At 37.4% G+C, this 20,849-nt stretch overlaps 1 protein-coding gene across 1 annotated transcript in view; it reads left to right on the top strand.

Annotated features, from left to right (window-relative positions):
- The first annotated feature begins 3,676 nt into the window (after nucleotides 1-3,676).
- BEND2 (BEN domain containing 2) overlaps nucleotides 3,677-20,849 on the top strand; it is a 31,951-nt gene continuing 14,778 nt past the window's right edge. Inside the window, 4 exon segments of the mRNA XM_070502927.1 lie at nucleotides 3,677-4,148; nucleotides 5,332-5,457; nucleotides 9,736-9,882; nucleotides 20,570-20,710. Coding sequence (XP_070359028.1) covers nucleotides 3,677-4,148; nucleotides 5,332-5,457; nucleotides 9,736-9,882; nucleotides 20,570-20,710 — 886 coding nt within the window.

Genomic DNA, 20,849 nt, shown 5'->3' with positions numbered 1-20,849 from the left:
TATCTCTTATGTCCCACATTTGTCTCTCACACTGAGTATGGATATCTGTGTTCAAAATTACTTTCCCATAGAAATACTATTCTAGCATCCAATGTTCTTGAGAAATCTGTTAGTATTATGATTCTTTATAGGTGAAATTTTTTCTCTGTCTTTGGAAACTTTTAGAATCTTTTCTTTATCCCTTTTCCATATATCCTGCTTAGCACTACATGGACTCTTTTAATTTGAAGATTTGCGTCATTCTTTAGCTCTGGCAGAATTTTTTCTTCATTTCCTCCTTTCCATGTGCTCTGTTCCCTCTATCTGGAATGACTTTTAGTTGGATGTGACAACCCCTACATCATTCATGTTGCTTAATGTTTGTCTCATTTTCTGGCTCTTTGACCTATGTACAGTGTTCTGGGTAATACTCTTAACTTTATCTTCCTGATGTTCTGTTTATTTTTCTTTGACAAAGTCAATCATATTTATAATTTTCAGTAATTTGTTCTTATTTTCTGATTGTCACTATTTTTTTTTTAAATTTTTTTTCCTTTTTCTCCCCAAAGCCCCCCGGTACATAGTTGTATATTCTTCGTTGTGGGTTCTTCTAGTTGTGGCATGTGGGATGCTGCCTCAGCATGGTTTGATGAGCAGTGCCATGTCCACGCCCAGGATTCGAACCAACGAAACACTGGGCCGCCTGCAGCGGAGCGCGCAAACTTAACCACTCGGCCATGGGGCCAGCCCCATGATTGTCACTATTTTATAGCGTTATATTCTTGTTTTGTGGATGTGCGAAATCAACCTGAATAATCTCTTCAGGCATACTGTTTGGATTATTAAAAGTATTCTTCTGTTTTTGAAATTACATCTTTCTCTTCTAAGTTCATTTGTACCGTCCATTGGTCCCTCTCTGCTCAGTCTAAATCTACCTGAACGATTTCCTCTTCACCAAAGGTTTTGATTCAGTACAGTTCTGACTCTCAAATCTATGTCTTACCCTATGCTGCTCCCCCTAGAATCATGTTTGTATCTAGGCGCCTGCTGGAGAACTCTATATAATGTGTACAAAATCATCTTTTCCATATTCCCTCTCTCAGGTTAACTACCATCATCTCCTTAATTGTTTAAGCCAGAAATTGAGACACTGTCCTTGATTAGTTCCTTCCCCTCTCCCCCATTTACCAAATCCTGATGGTTCTCTCTCCTTAATATCACTCAAAACAGTTTTTTCCATTGTAATCACCACGATCTTCATCCAGACCCTCATCATTTTTCATTTTGAACTTTTCTAAAAATGAGTCTGCCTCATGTCATTCTTGTGCTTGAGTTTCTATAGCCTTCAGGGTAAAAAACTAGCTATGGTACTACTTGCCTCCCCAGCCACCTTTCTGAACACTTTTTCCTCTTAAGTCTCCTGCTTTGCACTAAACTGGAAATAGTTCTCTAAATATATCATGCTTATTCATGTTCTGGTATTTTTTAATATGCCATTCCTTCTGCCCTGTATGCCCTTCCATGCATCCTTACCTGGTGAACAATTTCTCATCTTTTAACTCTCAATACAGGCATATCCTTCTCTGAAAAGCCTGCCATGACTGCCAGCCTGGGTTAGGTCCCCTTTTTCTGTGCATGCTTAGCCTCCTGTTCTTACCTTGGTCATGGCACTGGTAATAATAATGATAATAGACAACTGAACACCATTGGACCGGTCATCATGTAGTATTTATTGTTATTATTATGTTAGTATTAACATAATATTATAGCACCTCGCTGTGTCCTCAAGAGAACTCTGAGAGAGATTTTCACAATCTATTGAGAGATTGAAGTGCAGAGAAGTTAAGTAACTTGCCCAAGGTCACAGAGCTAATAAGGGGCAGAATGCTAGTGTTTGAACCCAACCTCATCCTCTAGAGCCTGTGCTGTTTACCTTAGTGCTCTAGGCCGGTGGGTCTCACACTTGATTGTGCATCAGAATCACCTGGAGGGCTTGTGAAAACACAGATCTCGGCGCCCCACTCTCAGAGTTCCCGAGTCAGTAGGTGATATTGATGCTGCTGGTCCACGGACCACACTTTGAGACCCGCTGCTCCAGGCTGCTGATCACTTTCTCTGTTGAAATTGTCTCTTTACTTGTCTCTCTTTCCAGCTACAGTGGGAGTTCCTAGGGCAGGAGCTGGCTTTTTCCTTGTTTTTAACGTCTGTGTTCCCAGCATCTAGCAAAGTAGCCCTGACAGGTGGTGGGCCCTCAGTAAATGTTCATGTGAATGCGTGAGTGAGGAAGTGGTTCTGGCCTCTTCTGCCCGAATGAAATTTCTGCGTATTTCAAGAATTCTCAGGTTTTATCAGTCACACACCTGATTGGCATGCAGGGACGTATACGCAAAGGTTTTCTGAGGTTCATTGTTGATTGCACGATTTTAAAATACTTTGAAGCCAAAAGTCACATCTGTTCTATTTGGCTCATTGTTCTTTCCTGAGTGGAACGCTCACTGCCTATTAGTTCAATACCATCATTATATGGAAAGAGGCTCTTTGGCCTTGTAGCAGATTTGAAAGTTTCTTTCCTAAAATAGCACCTTCCTTGATGTAAAATGCCTCCATCATAAATGTGACGGCTTCCAGGAATTGTGGTACGCTGACTCTCCAGTAGCAAAGCTGAAAATGCTGGCATGACGTAGAGTAGCTGAGGAGGAGATGGGGCTCCTTACCTCAGCCGGCTCAGCTCCACGTCGCCTAAAACCAGGCATCAAGTGGGAAACAAGACATTTCTGACGGCTTGAGAACTTTGTTTCTAGCAGTTAAAATTTGGCTTATTGATCTTTTTATATGTTACTTTTCTTTTGAAATAGGAACTACTAAAATATTTTTTATTATAATAGGATTTGCGTGAACTTATTGAAAACACGAATAGACAGGTTAGCCACCTTTATGGAATCGTTGCAAAAGATCAACATTCTTGGGAGAAACCATTATCAGTCAATTACGTAAGTGTCATAAAAACATTTTTACTGAGCCAGCCCTGATAGCCTAGTGGTTAAAGTTTGGCACGCTCTGTTTTGGCAGCCCAGGTTTGGTTCCCAGATGCAGAACCACACCTCTTGTCTGTCACTAGCCATGCTGTGGTGGTGGCTCACATAGAAGAACTAGATGGACTTACAACTTGAATATACAACTATGTACTGGGGCTTTGGGGAGGGAGAAAAAAGAGGAAGATGGGCAACAGATGCCAGCTTAGGGCGAATCTTCCCCAGCAAACCCCCTGCCAAATTCTTACTACTTTGATAAATCTCTAGTTCCTAAAGATGCCAGTCAGTTAGAAGTGAGTGAACCAATAACTCTGTGAGATTGCAAGTCTGATCCAGAATTACTTTAGTAGCGCATAGGAGACTAAACCTCTGTGGGAAGAATGCTGAAGTTAAGGTTTGAGAAATTATGACACTGAATATTTTTATGTTTGTAACCATAATGTAGGAAATGCAATCAAAATGTAGGGTTGAAGAGGAATAAAAATCATATAATAAAAATTCAGCATTTGTCTTTAATTGTGGAAAATGATGTTGCAGGGAAAATAGGTGTTAATGCTTTTGCTAACTTTTTAATTCTTATTTTTGCTCACAGATGATTTATATTGGGTCTGTGTCATTTTAGAGGGTAACTAGATTTACACAAAAAAGTTTTGATTGTATACTTCATGGAGAAATTAAAGTCCAGGAACCAAAGAAAACCCATTCTGTTCTCTTACCCTGGACAGGGAGATGGTGGGCTGTCTTTGCCAGTGGAAAGTCGGGAAAGCTCTGTCCAGACCAACTCTGTAGGAACGTCTCTTCAGTCAAATGCACGCCTGGAACTGCAGCAGCTGCTCCTCCAGGAGAGTCCACTTCCCAAGATTGTCTCCACACATTCTTTACAGCCATTTTATACACCAGGCGGCCCTGTACCTGGTCTTGCTGTCCTATCCTTCCCTGTGGGCGAAGATGTCAAAAGTACCAACAATGTTACCTCATCTGCCCAGGCTCCTCTAGCAGTACCTACAGCACTTCTGCCACAAGGGGAACTCAGTCTGGCCAACATCCCTGAGATGATGAACTGCTCAGTTTTACTGGGAAATAACAGCATGGGTCCAGACACTGCCTCATCATCTCTTGGCACTCCTCCCAATTTTGGTGAGTTTGAAGTGGCACATATTATAGATAGCATCCTTTAATCTAGATTAAAAATCATCCTTAATGCAAACTAGAGCTATTCTTTTTAATTAAAAGTTTTATAGTGAAATAATTGTAGAGTCACATGCAGTTGTAAGAAATAATACAGAATGATACTCTTTACCCAGTTTCCCCCAATGGTAACGTCTTGTAAAACTACAGTAAAATATCACAACCAGGTTATTAATGTTGATATAAGCCATGGATCTTATTCAGCTGTCCCCAGTTTGACTTGTATTCATTTGTGTGTCTGTGCATTTAGTTCTATGCAATTTTATTACGGGAGAAGTTTTGTATGTCTACCACCATAGTCAAGGTACAGAACATTTTCACCACCACAAAGATCATTTGTGTTGTCCTTTTATAACCACACCCACCACCCTCTGGTGGCCCTGCCCTTCCCATTCCACTGTCCCTAACGCTTGGCAGTCACTGATCTATTCTTCATCTCTAGAACTTTGTCGCTTCCAAATTGTTATATAGTTGAATGCGTATAGGTCATAAACTTTTGATATTGGCTTTTTTCACTCAACATAAGTCCCTGGAGATAACCAAGTTGTTGCGTGTATCTCTAGTTACTTCCTTTTTGTTACTGAGTACAATTCCATGGTATAGATGTGCCATAGTTTATCCAGTCATCTGTTGAAGAAAATTTTGGATTTTTTTTTTCCAGTTTTTGACTCTTAGGAGTAAGGCTCTGTGAATATTCACGTACAGATTTTAGTGTAAATAAAAGTTTTCATTTCTCTGACATGAATACCCAAGAGTGCAATTGCTGGTTATATGTTAATTGCATGTTTAGTTTTATGAGAAACTACCTGTTTTCCAGTGTAGCTGTGCCATTTTGCATTCCTGCCAGTTATGTATGAGTGATCCAGTTTATCCGCATCCATGTTTCTGCTCTTTCCATTGTTCTTTTTTTCTTCTAATGTTTCATGATTCCTTCTTTCATCATATTTTTCTGATAGGCTTTCCATTAACCTTTCTTTAAAAGTAAGTCTGCTGGGGACAAAAAATCTTTTAGTTTTCCTTTCTGTGAGAATGTCTTTATTTCCCCTTCTTTCCTGAAGGATAGTTTCACCCAGTATGGAATTTGTGGATGAGAGTTCTTGTATTATAGCTCCTGAAAACTTTTTATTTATAGAAATGCCGGTAACAGCAGAAACCAGCTTTGAAAACGGTGCTGAGTCAATGTATTACCCAATTTTATTGGGAAATAACAGTGGCCAAGATACTGACTCTTCATCTGTCTTCATCCTTCCTGATTTTGGTGAGTTTGAAATGATACACATTACAAATAGCAGTGTTTAATCTAGATTCACCAACATCCTTAATGCAAGTCAGTGGTAGCTCTTTTTTAATTAAGCTTTTTATTTTGAGATAATTTTAGATTCATGTGTAGTTTTAAGAAATTACACAGAGTGCCCATTTGTGCTTTACCCATTTTTCCTAACGATAATGTCTTGCAAAACTAGTAAAATATTACCCAGGATACTGACATTGATTAAATCCACATTTGTGTGTGTGTGTGTGTGTGTGAATGTGTATTTGGTTTTGTGCAGTTTTAGTCTATGAGTCAGTGTGTCTGTCCGCCACCATGGTTGTGATACAGAACACTTCCGTCATCACCACAAGGACCCTTCACATTGCCCTTTTGTAACCACAGCCACCTCCCTCTGGTCACCCTTTCCTCCCACACTGCCCCATCCTAACCCCTGGAAAGCAATGAACTCACCTCTCTTTCTATAATTTTGTCACTTGAATATTGTTATTTAAATGGAGTAAAATACTAAATAACCTTTTGGGCATGGCTTTTTTTTTCACTAAACATAATTTCCTGGAGAGTCATACCAATTGTTGCATGTATCAATAATTCCTTCCTTTTTATTGTTGAGTACCATGCCATCATATGGATCTACAACTGTTTATCTGTTTATCCATTGAAGGACATCTGGGATATTTGCGATTTTTGGCTATTTCAAGTTAAAGTCTATCAACAGTCATGTACGGGATTTTGTGTAAACATAAGTTTACATTTCTTTGAGATGAATGCCCAAGAGGGCAGTTCTGGGTCATATGGCAATTCCATGTTTAGTTTTATAAGAAACTGCTAAAATTTTTTTCAGAAGATCAGTCCCATTTTACCTGCCACCTGTAATATATAAGTGATACAATTTCTCTACATGCATATTTCTTCTCTTTCTATTGTTCTTTCTTTCTTCTTGATGCTCAAAGATCCATTGTTTCTCATATCCTTTCTGTTTGAAGATTTTCCTTTAGCCTGTCTTTAAGGGTATGTCTGTAAGGGAAAAGTTCTTTTAGTTTTTGTTCATGTAACAGTGTCTTTATTTTCCATAAGTTAATGATGGACAGTTTTGCTATGAATAGAATTAACTTTGAGAGTTCTTTTCTTAAGCATTTGAAAAGTGTTCTTTCTGTGTATACACCAAAAATAGCAGAAACCAACCTGGAAAACAACCCTGAGGCAATGAATTACTCAACTTTATGGGGAAATGACAATGGCCAATGTTCTTCCTCTTCATCTGTCTGCCTCCCACCGAATTTTGGTGAGTTTCAAATGATACGTATTACAAGTAGCACTGTTTAATCTAGATGCATCAACATCCTTAATGCAAGCTAGTAGTAACTGATTTTTTAAATTAAACTTTTTATTTTGAAATTATTTTAGATTCACATATGTTTGTAAGAAATAATACTAAGAGATCCCGTTTAGACTTTGCCCTTTTTTCCCAATGATAACATCTTCCAAAACTATATCAAAATATCACAACCAGGGTATTGACATTGATGTAATATGCAGATGTTATTGAGATGTTCCCAGTTTTACTTGTAGTAATTTGTGTGTATTTATATTTATTTCTATCTGATTTTGTCACATGAGTAAGTTTGATATCCACCAGCACAGTCAAGATACAGAACATTTCCATCACCACAAGGATGCCTCGCCTTGCCCTTTTATAACCACACCCACCTCTCTCAGGTCGCCCCTTCCTTCTCCATGCCCGTTCCCTAACCCCTGGCAAACAGTGGTCTCTATAATTTTGTCACTTCAGAAGTGTCATATAAAGGGAATCTTATGGTGTGTAACCCTTGAGGATTGTGTTCCTTTTACTCAGCATAATTCCCTGAAGATTCTCCCAGGTTGTTGCGTGTATCAATACTTCTTCCCTTTGTATTGCTGAATAGTTTTCTATGATTTCAATATGAGCTAGTTGTTTTTAACCATTCACCCATTGAAGGACATCAGTTTTTTTTCAGTTTTTCATATTAGGAAGAAAGCTGCTGTGAACATTTATGTACTGTTTTTTGTATAAATATAAGTTTTTATTTCTGTCATGAATGCCCAGAGTGTAATTGTTGAGTCTATGGTAATAGCATGTTTAGTTTTATAAGAAACTGCCAAACAGTTTTCCAAAGAGGCCGTACTATTTTTCATGCTCACTAGCAATGTATGGGTGATCAGTTTCTTCTCATCCTTATTTCTGTTCTTCCCATTGTTCGTTCTTCCTTCCTGATGCTCCAGATTTCTTTCTTTCACTATATCCTTTCTGTTTGAAAATTTTCCTTTAGCCTTTCTATACGGGTAAGTCTGCTAGGGACAGATTCTCTTAGTTTTCCTTTGTTTCAGAATGTCTTTATTTCATCTTTTTCCTGAAGGATACTTTCGCCTTAGAATTCACTGTTGAGAGTTCTTTTCTTTCAGCACCTGAAAAACTCGTACTTATAGAAATGCCGAGAAAAGCAGAAACTGGCCTGGAAAACAGCTCTCAGACAATGTATTACCCAGCTTTATTGGGAAGTATCACTGATCCAGATACTGACAATTCATCTCTCCCCCTGCCACCTGATTCTGGTGAGTTTGAAATGATACATAGTTCAAGTAGCACTGTTTAATCTAAATCCATCAACATCCTTAATACAAAGCAGTTGCAGCTCTTTTTTAAAGTTTTTATTTTGATGTAATTTAAAATTCACATGCAGTTGTAAGAAATAATACCGAGAGATCCAGTTTGTGCTTTACCTATTTTCCTCAATGATAACAGCTTGCGAAACCATAGGGCAGTGTCACTCTCAGATATTGACATTGATGCAATCCACAGATGTTATTGAGATGCCTCCAGTTTTATTTGTATGTGTGTGTGTGTGTGTACATGTTCATGTGTGTAATTAGCACTATGCAATTTTATCACATGAGTAGGTTTGCGCAGCCACCCCACAGTCAAGGTAGAGGTCATTCCCATCACTCGAGGATTCCTCATTATCGCCCTTTTACAACCACACCCACCCTCCCCTCCTCCAAGACCTATCCCTAACACCTGCCTACCACTGATCTCTTCTCCGTTGCTATAATTTTATCTCTTCAGATTGTTATATAAGTGGAATCATACACTATGGAACATTTTGGGATTAGCTCTTTTTCACTCAGCTTAATTCCCTAGAGATTCATCCAGTTTGTTGCATGTGTCAATAGTTTTTACTATTATTCCTGAATAGTATTCCATGCTATGGATATGCTACATTTTGTTTAACTGTTCACCTGTTGAAGGACATCTGGGTTTCTTTCAGTTTTTGGCTATTAGGAGTAATAAAAAAAAGCAGCTATAAATATTCATGTGCACATTTTTGTGTAAATATAAGTTTTCATTTCTCAATAGGTCCTTTGTATTGATGGAGAGTTTTCCATGATATAGATATGCAACAGTTTTTTTAAAAAACCATTCACACATTGAAGGACATCTGTTTTTTTTTCTTTCCAAGTTTCTGGATACTACAAGTAAAGCTGCTATGAACATTCATGCACTGGTTTTTGCGTAAATATAAGTTTTCATTTGTCTGTCATGAATGCCAAGAGTGCAATTGCTAGGTCTTATGGTAATAGCATGTTTAGCTTTATAAGAGACTGCCAAACAGTTTTCCAGAGAGGCTGTACCATTTTACATTCCCAACAGCGATGTATGGGTGATCCAGTTTCTCTTCATCCATATTTCTGATCTTTCCATTGTTATTTCTTCCTTCCTCATGCTCTAAGATTCCGTCTTTCATAGTATCTTTTCTGCTTGAAGATTTCCCTTTAGCTGTTTTTTTTTATTGAGGTCACATTGGTTTATAACGTTACATAAAAATCAGGAGTACATCATTATACTTTGACTTCTGTGTAGACCACATCATGTTCACCACCCAGAGTCTAGTTGCCATCCGTCACTGTTCACATGTGCCCTTTTACCCCTCTTGCCCTTGCCACCTCCTCTCTGGTAACCACCAGTCTATTCTCTGTCTCTGTGTATTTGTTTGTTGTTATTTTTATCTTCTCCATATGGGTCCAATCATATGGTATTTGGCTTTCTCCATCTCACTTATTTGGCATAATAACCTCAATCCTTTAGCTATTTTTTAAGAGTAACTCTACTAGGGACAATTTTTAAAAAAATTTTCCTTTGCGTCAGAATATTTTTATTTCCCCTTCTTTCCTGAAGGATAATCTCACCCAGTAGAGAATTCACAGTTGAGAGTTCTTGTCTTCCAGCAGCTGAAAAAATTGTACTTGTAGAAATGCCGGGAAAAGCAGAAACCAGCCTGGAAAACAGCTCTCAGGCAGTGTATTACCCAACTTTACTGGGAAACGACAGTGGCCCGGATACTGCCTCTTCATCTGTCTTCATCCCACCCAGTTTTGGTGAGTTTGAAATGATACATCTTTCAAGTAGCACTGTTTAATCTAGATCCATCAACATCCTTAATGTGAGCTAGTGGTAGCTCTTTTTTAAATTAAACTTTCAATTTTGTGGTAATTTAAGACACACATGTAGTTGTAAGAAATAATACAGAGAGATGCCGTTTATGCTTTACCCGTGTCTCCCAACAATAACATCTTGCAAAACTATAATAGAACATCACAACCAAGATATTGACATAAATACAATCAGCAGATCTTACTGAGATTTCTCCAGTTTAATTGTATTGATTTGTGTGCACGTGTTTAGTTGTATTCAATTTTATCACATGAGTAGGTTTGATGTCCACCATCACAGTCAAGATATCGAACATTTCTGTCACCGTAAGGATGCCTCATATTGCCCTTTTATAACCATACCTATCTCAGTATAATTCCCTGGAGATTTATTTGACTTGTTGCATGTATCAGTAGTGTATCTTTTTTATTGCTGAGTACTATTCCATGGTATGGATGTACCATGGTTTGTGTATTGGCTCACTGTGGAAGAACTGGACTTCCCCCCCCTCAATTTTTAGTATTACAAGTAAAAATTGCTATGATTGTCCATGTACAGGTTTTTGTGTAAACAGATGTTTTGCTTTCTCTTAGATAAATGTCCAAAGTGCAAATGCTTGGTTATATGATAATTGCATGTTTAGTTTTATAGGAAACTGCCAAACAGTTGTACAGGGAGGCTGTACCGTTTTACTTCCTGCAAGCAGTGTATGAGTGATCCAGTTTCTCTGCATCCATATTTATGTTGCTTTCATTGTTCTTTCTTCCTTTTTGATGCTCCAAGATTTGTTCTTCCATCATTCTTTTCTAATAGATTTCCCTTTGGCCATTCTTAAGTCTAAGTCAGCTAGTGACAAATACTTTTAGCTTTTCTTCATGTGAGAATCATGTGAGAATGTCTTTATTTCCCCCCCCCTTTTTTTTTAACAATTTAGATGTTCATTTCTGTTTTTCAGCTTTGTTGAGGTATAATTGACAAATTAAATTGTGATATATTTAAAGTGTACAATGTGATGATTTGAAATAGGTATACACTGTGAAAGGATTGCGTCAAGTTAGTTAACACGTCCATTACTTCATATATTTACCTTTTATTTTTTAGTGGCAAGAACGGTTAAGTTCTACTCTCTTAGCAAATTTCAACTATACAATACAGTATTATCAGCTCTGGCCACCATGTTATACTTAGATCTTCAGGCCTTCTTCATCTCCTAGCTCAAAGTTTGTACCCTTTTACAAGCCTCTTCCCTATTTCCCCCACCCCGCGCCCCCTGGCAACCACCAATCTACTCTGTTTCTATGAGCTCAACTTTTTTTCTTTCTTGAGATTCCACGTATAAGTGATTTGTCTTTCTCTGTCTGGCTTATTTCACTTTGCATAATGCCCTCTGGGTTCATTCATGTTGTCCCAAATCTGCTCAAATCTTGAAGGATAGTTTTGCCTGATACAGAATTCATGGTTGAGATTTCGTGTCTTTCAGTACTTGAAAATATTTTACTTATGGAAATGTTGGGAAAAGCTCAAACCAGCCTGGAACAGAGCTCTGAGACAACAAATTATCCACTTTTATTGGAAAACAATAGTGGCCAAGACATTTCCTTGTGTTGCTGCATTCCTCCCAGTTTCGGGGAGTTTGAAATGATACTTATGACACGTAGCACATTTAATCTAGATTCGTCAACATCCTTAGTGCAAGATAATGGTAGCTTTTTCTTTTTCTTTTTCTTTTTTTTTAAAGATTTTATTTTTCCTTTTTCTCCCCAAAGCCCCCCGGTACATAGTTGTGCATTTTTAGTTGTGGATCCTTCCAGTCGTGGCATGTGGGACGCCTCCCCAGCATGGCCTGATGAGTGGTGCCATGTCCGCGCCCAGGATTCAAACCGGCAAAACCCTGGGCCGCCAAAGCAGAGCGCATGAACTTAACCACTTGGCAATGGGGCCAGTCCGGCTTTTTCTAATTAAAGTTTTTATTTTCAGAAAATTTAGTTGCACATGCAGTTGTAATAAATGGTACAGAGAGATCTTGTGTTCCCATTCCCCAGTTTCCCCCAATGGTAACATCTTGTAAAATGATAGAAAATGATCACAATCAAAATACTGACATGATACCATTCACAGATATTATTGAGATGTGCCCAGTTTCACTTGTGTTAATTTGTGTGTGTGTTTAGTTTGATGTAATTTTATCATATGTGTAGGTTTGCGTATCCTCTACCACAGGCAAGCCCTGAAACAGTTCCATCACCACCATGATCCCTCATATTACTGTTTTATAACCTTACCCACCTCCCTCCAGTTGACATTTTCCCCCCTCTCCCAGCCTCTGCCCTGTCTCTAACTGCTGGCAACCGTGAATCTGTTCTCCAGACCTATAATTTGTGCCTTCAGCATTTTATATAAATGGAATCATGTGGTGTTTGAGATTAGCTTCTTTCCCTCAGTCTAATTCATTGTTGTGTCTATCAGTTGGTTCTTCTTTTTTATTCCTGAGTAGTATTTCATGATATGGATGTACCATGGTTTATTTATCTGTTCGCCTTTTGAAAACCTCTGGGTTTCCTGGTTTTGGCTGCTAGGAGTAAAGCTGCTATGAATACTTGTTCGTAGCTTTTAATTTCACTTCATCTCACTCTTTCACAGCTTTCATTTGTCTGGGATGAATGCCCAAGAGTGCAATTTCTGGGTCCTCTGGTAATTGCATCCTTAGCTTTATGAGATACTGACAAACTGCTTTCCATTGTGGCTGTACCATTTTCCATTCCCGCTAGGAATGTATGAGTGATCCAGTTTCTTTGCATCTATTTCTGCTCTTTCCATTGTTCTTTTTCCTGCTTGATGCTCCAGAATTCTTTTTATTATACGCTTTCTCTTTGAAGATTTTCCTTTAGCCATTTTTTAAGCATGTCAGTTAGTGACAAATACTTTTGGTTCTCCTTTGTCTGGACATATCTTTATTTTTGCCTTATGATTGAAGGATGATTTCATTGGATTTAGAATATGAGGTTGGGAGTCTTTTCTTACAGCATTTGAGAAATGTTTTCCTTATAGAAATGTTGGTCAAAGCAGAAACCAGCCCGGAAAGGAACACTCCGGTGATGAATTATCCACCTTTCTTGGAAAATGGCAGTGGTCAAGACACTTCATCATATTTCTTCATCCCTCCCAGTTTTGGTGAGTTTGAAATGATACATATTACAAGTAGAACTGTTTAATCTAGACTCATTACCACCCTTAGTGTGAGCTTTTCCTAATTAAAACTTAATTAATTAAAAATTGAAAGTTCTATTGTAGGAAAATTTTAGCTCTACATGCAATTGTAAGAAATCATGCAGAAAGATCTTGTGTACACTTTACCCAGTTTCCCCCAATGATAACATCTTGCAAAACTACAGTATACTCTCACAACCGGGATATAGACATTGATACAGTCCACAGGTTTTATTGAGATGTTCTCAGTTTTATTTGTATTTGTACGTGTGTTTATGTTTGTGTGTGTGTATGTGTATTCAGTTTTATATAATTCCGCGATGTGACTAGGTTTCCATATGCTCCATCACAGTCAAGATTCAGAACATTTCCATCACCACAAGGATTTCACCTATTGCCCTTTACAACCACACCCACCTTTCTCTTCTCAGCCTTTTACCCCTACCTTGTCCTGTCCCTGCCCTTGGCAACCACTAATCTGCCATTTCAAGAGTTTTATATAAATAGACTCACATAGTATGTAACCTTTGGGGATTGCCTTTTTTCATTCTGTATAATTCCCTGGAGATTCATCTAAGTTGCTGTGTATATCAGTAGTATTTTTCTTTTTTATTGCTGAGTACCATTCCATGGTATGGGTGTACCAAGGTTTGTTTATCTGTTCACTCGTTGGAGGACATCTGGGTTGTTTCTGGTTTTTGGCTATTAGGAGTAAAGCTGCTGTGAACACCCGTGTACAGGTTTCTGTGTGAACATCAGTTTTCATTTCTCTGGGATAATGCCCAAGAGCACAGTTTCTGGGTCCTATGGTAATGGGACATTGAGTTTTGTAAAATACTGCCAGGTTGTTTTCCACTGTAGCTGTACCATTTTATGTTCCCACCAGCAATGCGTGAGTGATCTAGTTTCTCTGCATGCATATTTCTGCTCTTCCTTCCTCATGCTCCAAGATTCCTTCCTTCATCATATCCTTTTGGTGTGAAGATATTCCTTTAGCCAGTTTTTGAGGGTAAGTCAGCCTGTGACAATGTTTTTTAGTTTTCCTTTGTCTGAGGATGTCTTTATTTCCCCTTCATTACTGAAGGATAGTTTCTCCTGATATAAAATTTACTGTTGAGGTTTCTTGTCTTCCAGCACTTGAAAATGTTTTACTTATTGAAATGTCGTTCAAACAGAATCCAGCACAGAAATGAGTTCTGAGACAGTGAATTGTCCAACTTCAATGGAAAATGGCAATGATCAAGATACTGGTTCAGAATCTTTCTTCCTCACTTCTGGTTTTGGTGAGTTTGAAGTGATACATATTATAAGTAGCACTCTTTAATCTAGATTTACCAACATTCTTCATATTAATTCTTAGTGATAGCTTTTTCAAAATTAAAGGTTTCATTTTGGGATATTTTAGAACCACATGTAGGTGCAAGAAATAATACAGAGAGATCTTGTGTATGTTTTACCCAATTTCTCCCAATAGTAATATTTTGCAAAAATATGGTAAAATATCACAACTAGGATTTTGACATTGATGCAATCCACAGATCTATTCTTATGTCCCCAGCTTGACTTGTATTCATTTGTTTGTGTGTGTGTGTATTTAGTTCTCTGCACTTTTGTGACATGTTTAGGTACAAGTATTCTCCACTACTGTCATGACACAGAACTGCTCTATCCCTTCCAGGAATGCTCTCGTTGCCTTTTTATAACCACACCCACGTCCTTCATGCCCTTTCTTCCCTGGCTTCATCCCTAACCCATCCAAGTACTAATGTGTTTTCCCTCTTTATAATTTTGTCATTGCAAGAATGTTATATTAACGGACTCATATAGTGTTTAACCTTTTGGGATTGCCTTTTTCACTTAGCATAATTCCCTGGAGATTCATCCAAGTTGCTGCATGTATCAGTAGTTCCTTCCTTTTTATTGCTGAGTACTATTCCATGGTGTGGCTATACCACAATTTGTTTATCTGTTCACCCATTGAAGGACATCTGAGTTGTTTCCTGTTTTTGGCTATTAGGAATAAAGCTGCTATGAACACTTGCATACAAGTTTTTGTGTGAATGTCATTTCTCTATGGTAAATGCCCAGGAGTGCAGTTGCTGGGTGGTATGGTAAGTGCATGTTTAGTTTTATAAAAAACTGGCAAACTATTTCCAGAATTACTGTACCATTTTACATTCCCACCAGCAGTGTGTAAGTAATTCAGTTTCTCTGCATCCTCACCAGCATTTGGTGTTTTCACTTTTTTTTAATTTTAGCCATTTTAAGAGGTGTATAGTAATACTTCATTGTGGGCTTAATATGCATTTGCCTTTGGATAGTGATGTACAACATCTTTCCATGAGCTAATTTGCAATCAGTATGTTCTTTTCTCTGAAATCTCTGCTCTGTCTTCTTATAGTAATATTTATGCTTTTACTGCTGACTTTTGAGAGTTGCTTAGATATTTGTAGATACGAATCTTTTGTTGGATATGTGGTTGCAAATATTTTCTTCCTGTCTGCAGCTTACCTTTTCCTCCTCTCTACAGGTTTTTTCGCAGAATGAAAGTTTTTAATTTTCGTGAGGTTCAATGTATCAACTTTTCCTTTTAGGGATTCTACTTCTGGTGTCAAGTCTGTGAACTCTTTTTTCTCCTTTGTTTTTTCTAAAAGTTTTATATTCTATATCTCACATATACATTTTTGATCCATTTGAGTTAATTTTATATAAGATGTGAGATTTAGGTTGAGGTTCTTTTTTTTTTTTCCGCCTATGGATATCCTGTTGCTGCAGCACCATTTTTTGAATGGCTATCTTTCCTTCACTGACTTACTTTTGTACCTTAATCAAAAACCAATTAGGCATATTTGTGTAGGTCTGTTTTTGGTTTCCCTATTGTGTTCCACTGATCTATGTTTCTATCCCCCTGGCAAACCACAATGTCATGATTATGCCTTAACTTCAGGTAGAATGATTCCTCCTACTTTGTTCTTTTTTTTTCAAAATCGTTACAGCTATTCTAAGTTCTGTGCCTTTCCATGCTAATTTAATTAAATTAATTAATTTATTTATTTTTAAGATTTTATTTTTCCTTTTTCTCCCAAAGCCCCCCAGGTACATAGTTGTGTATTTTTTTTAGTTGTGGGTCCTTCTAGCTGTGGCATGTGGGATGCCGCCTCAGCACGGCCTGATGAGCGGTACCATGTCTGCACCCAGCATTCAAACCGCTGAAACCCTGGGCCACCGCAGCAGAGTGTGCAAACTTAACCACTCTGCCATGGGGCCGGCTCCAACCATGCTAATTTTAGAATAACTTTGTTTATGTTTCCAAAAAACTTGCTGGGATTTTGATAGGAATTGCATTAAATCTACAGATCAACTTGAGAAGAACTGATATCTTTAGTATGCTGTCTTCTCATCCATGAGCATTGTATGTCTGTATTTATTAATACATATTATTCTTACATATTATTAATACAATATTATTGATTTCTTTTGTCATCATTTTCTAATTTTCAGGATACAGATTCTGTACATTTTTTAAAAATAAGGTTTTACCGAAGTGTTTCATTTTCTTTGGCGATGCTGTAAATGTTATTATGTTTTAAATTTTGGTTTACACATTTTCACTGTTAGACTATAGAAATAAGCTTGATTTGTGAGTGTTGATCTTGCATCTTGTGACATTGATGAGCTCACTTATTAGTTTTAGGAGTCTTTTTTTGGCAATTCCTTGGGATTTTCTATATAGCCATCTTTCTGTATTACGACGTCTACAAATAGGGACTGTTTTATCTTTTCCTGTCCAATCTATATGCCTTTTATTCCTTTTTCTTGCATTATTGCAGTAGACTAGAACTTCCAGTGTTATGTTGAATAAAAGTGGTGAGAATGGACATCTTTGCCTTGTTTCTGATCTTAGGGAAAAAGCATTCAGTCTTTCACCATTTAGTATGATGTTAACTGTAGGTTTTTGATAGATGATCTTTATTAATTTGAGGCAATTTCCCTCTATTCCTAACTTGCTGAGAGTTTTTATCAATAATGGGTATTGGGTTTTGGCAGACAATTTTTCTATGTCAATGATCACATGGTTTCTCTTTAGCCTGTTGATATGGATTGATTTTTCATTGTTGAACTAGCCTTGCATACCTGGGATAAATCCCACTTGGTTCTGTTGCATAATTCTTTGAATACATTATTGATTTGGTTTGCAAATATTTGATTAAGAATTTTTGTGTCCAAGTTCATGAAAGATATTGGTCTTTATCTTTCTTTTTTGGTACTATCTTTGTCTGGTTTTAGTATCAGGGCATAGTAGCTTCATAAAATGAGTAAGGGTTTTTCCTCCTCTTCTGTGGAAGAGTATGTGAAAAATTACTGTTAATTCTTTAAATATTTGGTTAAAATCTCCAGTAAAATCATCTAGACCTGTAGATTCCTTTTTGGGAGCTTTTTAATTGCAAATTCAATTTCTTTGATGGTTATAGGACTATTTAGATTATCTATATCATTTAGGTTGAGTTATGGTATTTGTAATTTTGAAGGAATTGGCCCATTTCTTCTAAGTTATCAAATTTATGAGTGTAAAGTGGTTTGTAGTATTCCTTATTATCCTTTTAATTGCTTCTGGATCTGTAGTGATATCCTGTTTCATTCCTGATATTGATGATTTGCATCATCTCTTTTTATTTTCGTAAGTTTTTCTAGAGGTTTATTAGCTTTATTAATCTTTTTGAGGCACCAGCTTTTTGTTTCATTGATTTCCTATTGTTTTTATATTTTCAGTTTCATTGATTTCTGCTCTGTATTATTCCTTGTTTTTCTTTTTTTCTTATTTTGGGTTTATTTTACTTTTCTAGTCTTAGTTTTTGGTGTAGATTTATAGATTTGAGACCCCCTCCTCTTTCATTTTCTTTTTTTTTTTTAAGATTAGCACCTGAGCTTAACATCTGTTGCCAATCTTTTTTTTCCTTTTCCCCAAAGTCCCCCAGTACATAGTTGTATATTCTTCCTGTAGGTCCTTCTGGCTCTGCTATATGGGACGCTGCCTCATCATGGCTTGATGAGCCATGCTAGGTCTGCGCCCAGGATCCAAACTGGCAAAACCGTGGGCCACCAAAGCAGAGTGTGCGAACATAACCATTTGGCTATGGGGCCAGCCCCCTGTCCTCTTTTCTAATGTAAGCATTTAGTGCTATAAATTTCACTTTAATACTGCTTTAGTTGCATCCCATATATTTTGGTAAGTTGTATTTTAATTAAGTCCTACGTACTTTATTATTTTCTTGGAAACTTTCTCTTTGATGCATGTATTATTTAGAAGTGTGCTGTTTAATTTCCAAATGTTTAAAGATTTTCTTCTTGTCTTTCTATTATTCATTTCTAGTTTGATTCCATTATGATCAGAAAATATACTCTATATGCTTTCATTTCTTTTAAATTTGTTGAGATTTTTCTATAGCCCAGGATGTGGTCTGTCTTGGTGAATGATTCACAGGCATTTGAAAAAAGTATGTATTCTGCTTTTATTGGGTGGAATGTTCTATAATGAGAATCCTGTTGGTTGATTGTGTTGTTCAGGTCTTCTATATACTTGCTAATTTTTGGTCTGGTTGTTCTATCAGTTGCTGAGAGGGGAGTGTTGACGTCTTCAACTGTAATTCTGGATTTGATTATTTCTGCTTTGAGGTCTTTCGGTTTTTGCTTCATGTATTTTGAGACTCATGGTTTGGTATGTTGAAGGTAATTATGTCTTCCTGGGGCTTGATCATTTCATCCTTATTTGTCTTCAGTAACTTTCTTTGCTCTGAAGTCTACTTTGTCTGATATAAATATAGCTAGTCTGCTCTTTTTTTGGATTACTATTTTCATGGTATATATTTTCCCATCTTTTTAGTTTCAGTCTACCTATATCATTGAATTTGTAGAACTTCTTGTAAACAGCATATAGTTGGGTCTTGATTTTTATCTACTTTATCAATTGCTGCCATTTAATTGATATGGTTATTTACATTTAAAGTAATTTTTAATTGTCTGTCATTTTATTATTTTTCACTTTGTTTCCTCTGTTTTTCATTCCTCTGTTTCTCTTTCTTGCCTTACTGTGGATTATCTGAATATTTTCTAGTATTCCTTTTTTTTTCTTTTTGCTTGAGGAAGATTGTCCCTGAGCTAACATCTGTGCCAGTCTTCCTCTATTTTGTATGTGGGTCACTGACACAGCATGGCTGACAAGTGGTGTAGGTCTGCGCCTGGGATCTGAACCTGCAAACCTGGGCCACCGAAACAAAGTGTGCCAAACTTAACTACTAAGCCACAGGGCTGGCCCCCTATAGTATTCCATCTTGATTTATGTCTTCGAGTGTATTGCTTTGTACAGTTTTCCTAGTGGTTGCTCTGAGTGTTACTATATGCATGTGGCTTACCATAGTCTACTGGTATCAGCATTTTACCACTGAGAATGAAGTGTGGAAACTTTAATTCCACTTAGGTTCCTTTGTCCTACTCACTTTTTTTTGTTTTGTTAAGGAAGATTCGCCTTGAGCTAACATTTGTTACTAATCTTCCTCTTTTTGCTTGAGGAAGATTGTTCCTGAGCTAACATCTGTGCCAATCTTCCTCTATTTTGTATGTGGGTCACTGCCACAGCATGGGTGATGAGTGGTATAGGTCCGTGCCTGGGATCTGAACCTGTGAACCCGGGCCACCTAAGTGGAATGTGCCAAACTTAACCTCTAGGCCACGGGGCAGATCCCAGCCCTCCTCACTTTTAACTGTCATTGTCTTTGGTGTCAGATGGTGTTTCCATTTTTGTTTCAGTCATCACATATGATTTACACAACTCAGAATAGTATTGTATTCACCCATATTTCTGCTCTTTCTGTTCTTTATTCCTTTTTATTGTTGAGTAGAATTCTATGGCATCAGATTTACCACAGTTTAACCATTTACCTGTTGAAGGACATCTGGGTTGTTTACTACAGTTTTTGGCTATTACAAATAAAGCTGCTAGGAACACTCATGTGCAGGTTTTTGTGTCATTACAAGCTTTTATTTCTCTGGGATAAATGCCCAAGAGTGAAATTGCTGTGTCATGTGGTTATTATAGCATGTTTAGTTTTGTAAGAAACTGCAAGACTGTTTTCCAGTGTGGCTGGTCCATTTTACCTCTCCCCCGGCAATGTATGGATGATTGAGTTTCTCTGCATGCATACCTCTGCTCTTTCTGTTGTTCCTCCTTCCTTCCTGATGCTTTAAGATTCCTTCTGTCATCATAACCTTTCTGTTTGAAGACCTTCCTTTAGCCATTCTTTAAGAGTAAGTCTGCTAGTGACAAATACTTTTAGTTTTCTTTTGTCTGAGAATGTATTTATTTCCCCTTTAGACTTGAAGGATAGTTTGCTGAATATAGAATTTTGGTTGAGAATTCTTTTCTTTCAGCACTTTTACCTGTAGATGTATTGGTAAAAATAGACAACAGGATGGAAAACAACTTTGAAACAGTGAATCACTCAACTGTATTGGATAGTGACAGTAGCCAAGATTCTTCCTCATCTTCTTCCTGCCTCCCTTGCAACTTCGGTGAGTGTGAAATGACACATATTACAAGTGGCACTATTTAACCTATATTCCTCAACATTCTTTATACAAGCTAATGGAAGATGTTTATTTCCTATTTTGAGGCTGGTTTTAGGTGTTATTAATAAAGATGGCTAACGTT

The sequence above is a fragment of the Equus asinus genome, chromosome X, assembly GCF_041296235.1.
Source record: "Equus asinus isolate D_3611 breed Donkey chromosome X, EquAss-T2T_v2, whole genome shotgun sequence".
In the NCBI taxonomy this organism is placed as follows: domain Eukaryota; kingdom Metazoa; phylum Chordata; class Mammalia; order Perissodactyla; family Equidae; genus Equus; species Equus asinus.
Note: the sequence above shows the minus strand (reverse complement) of the source record. Positions and strands in the feature narration are given on the sequence as shown.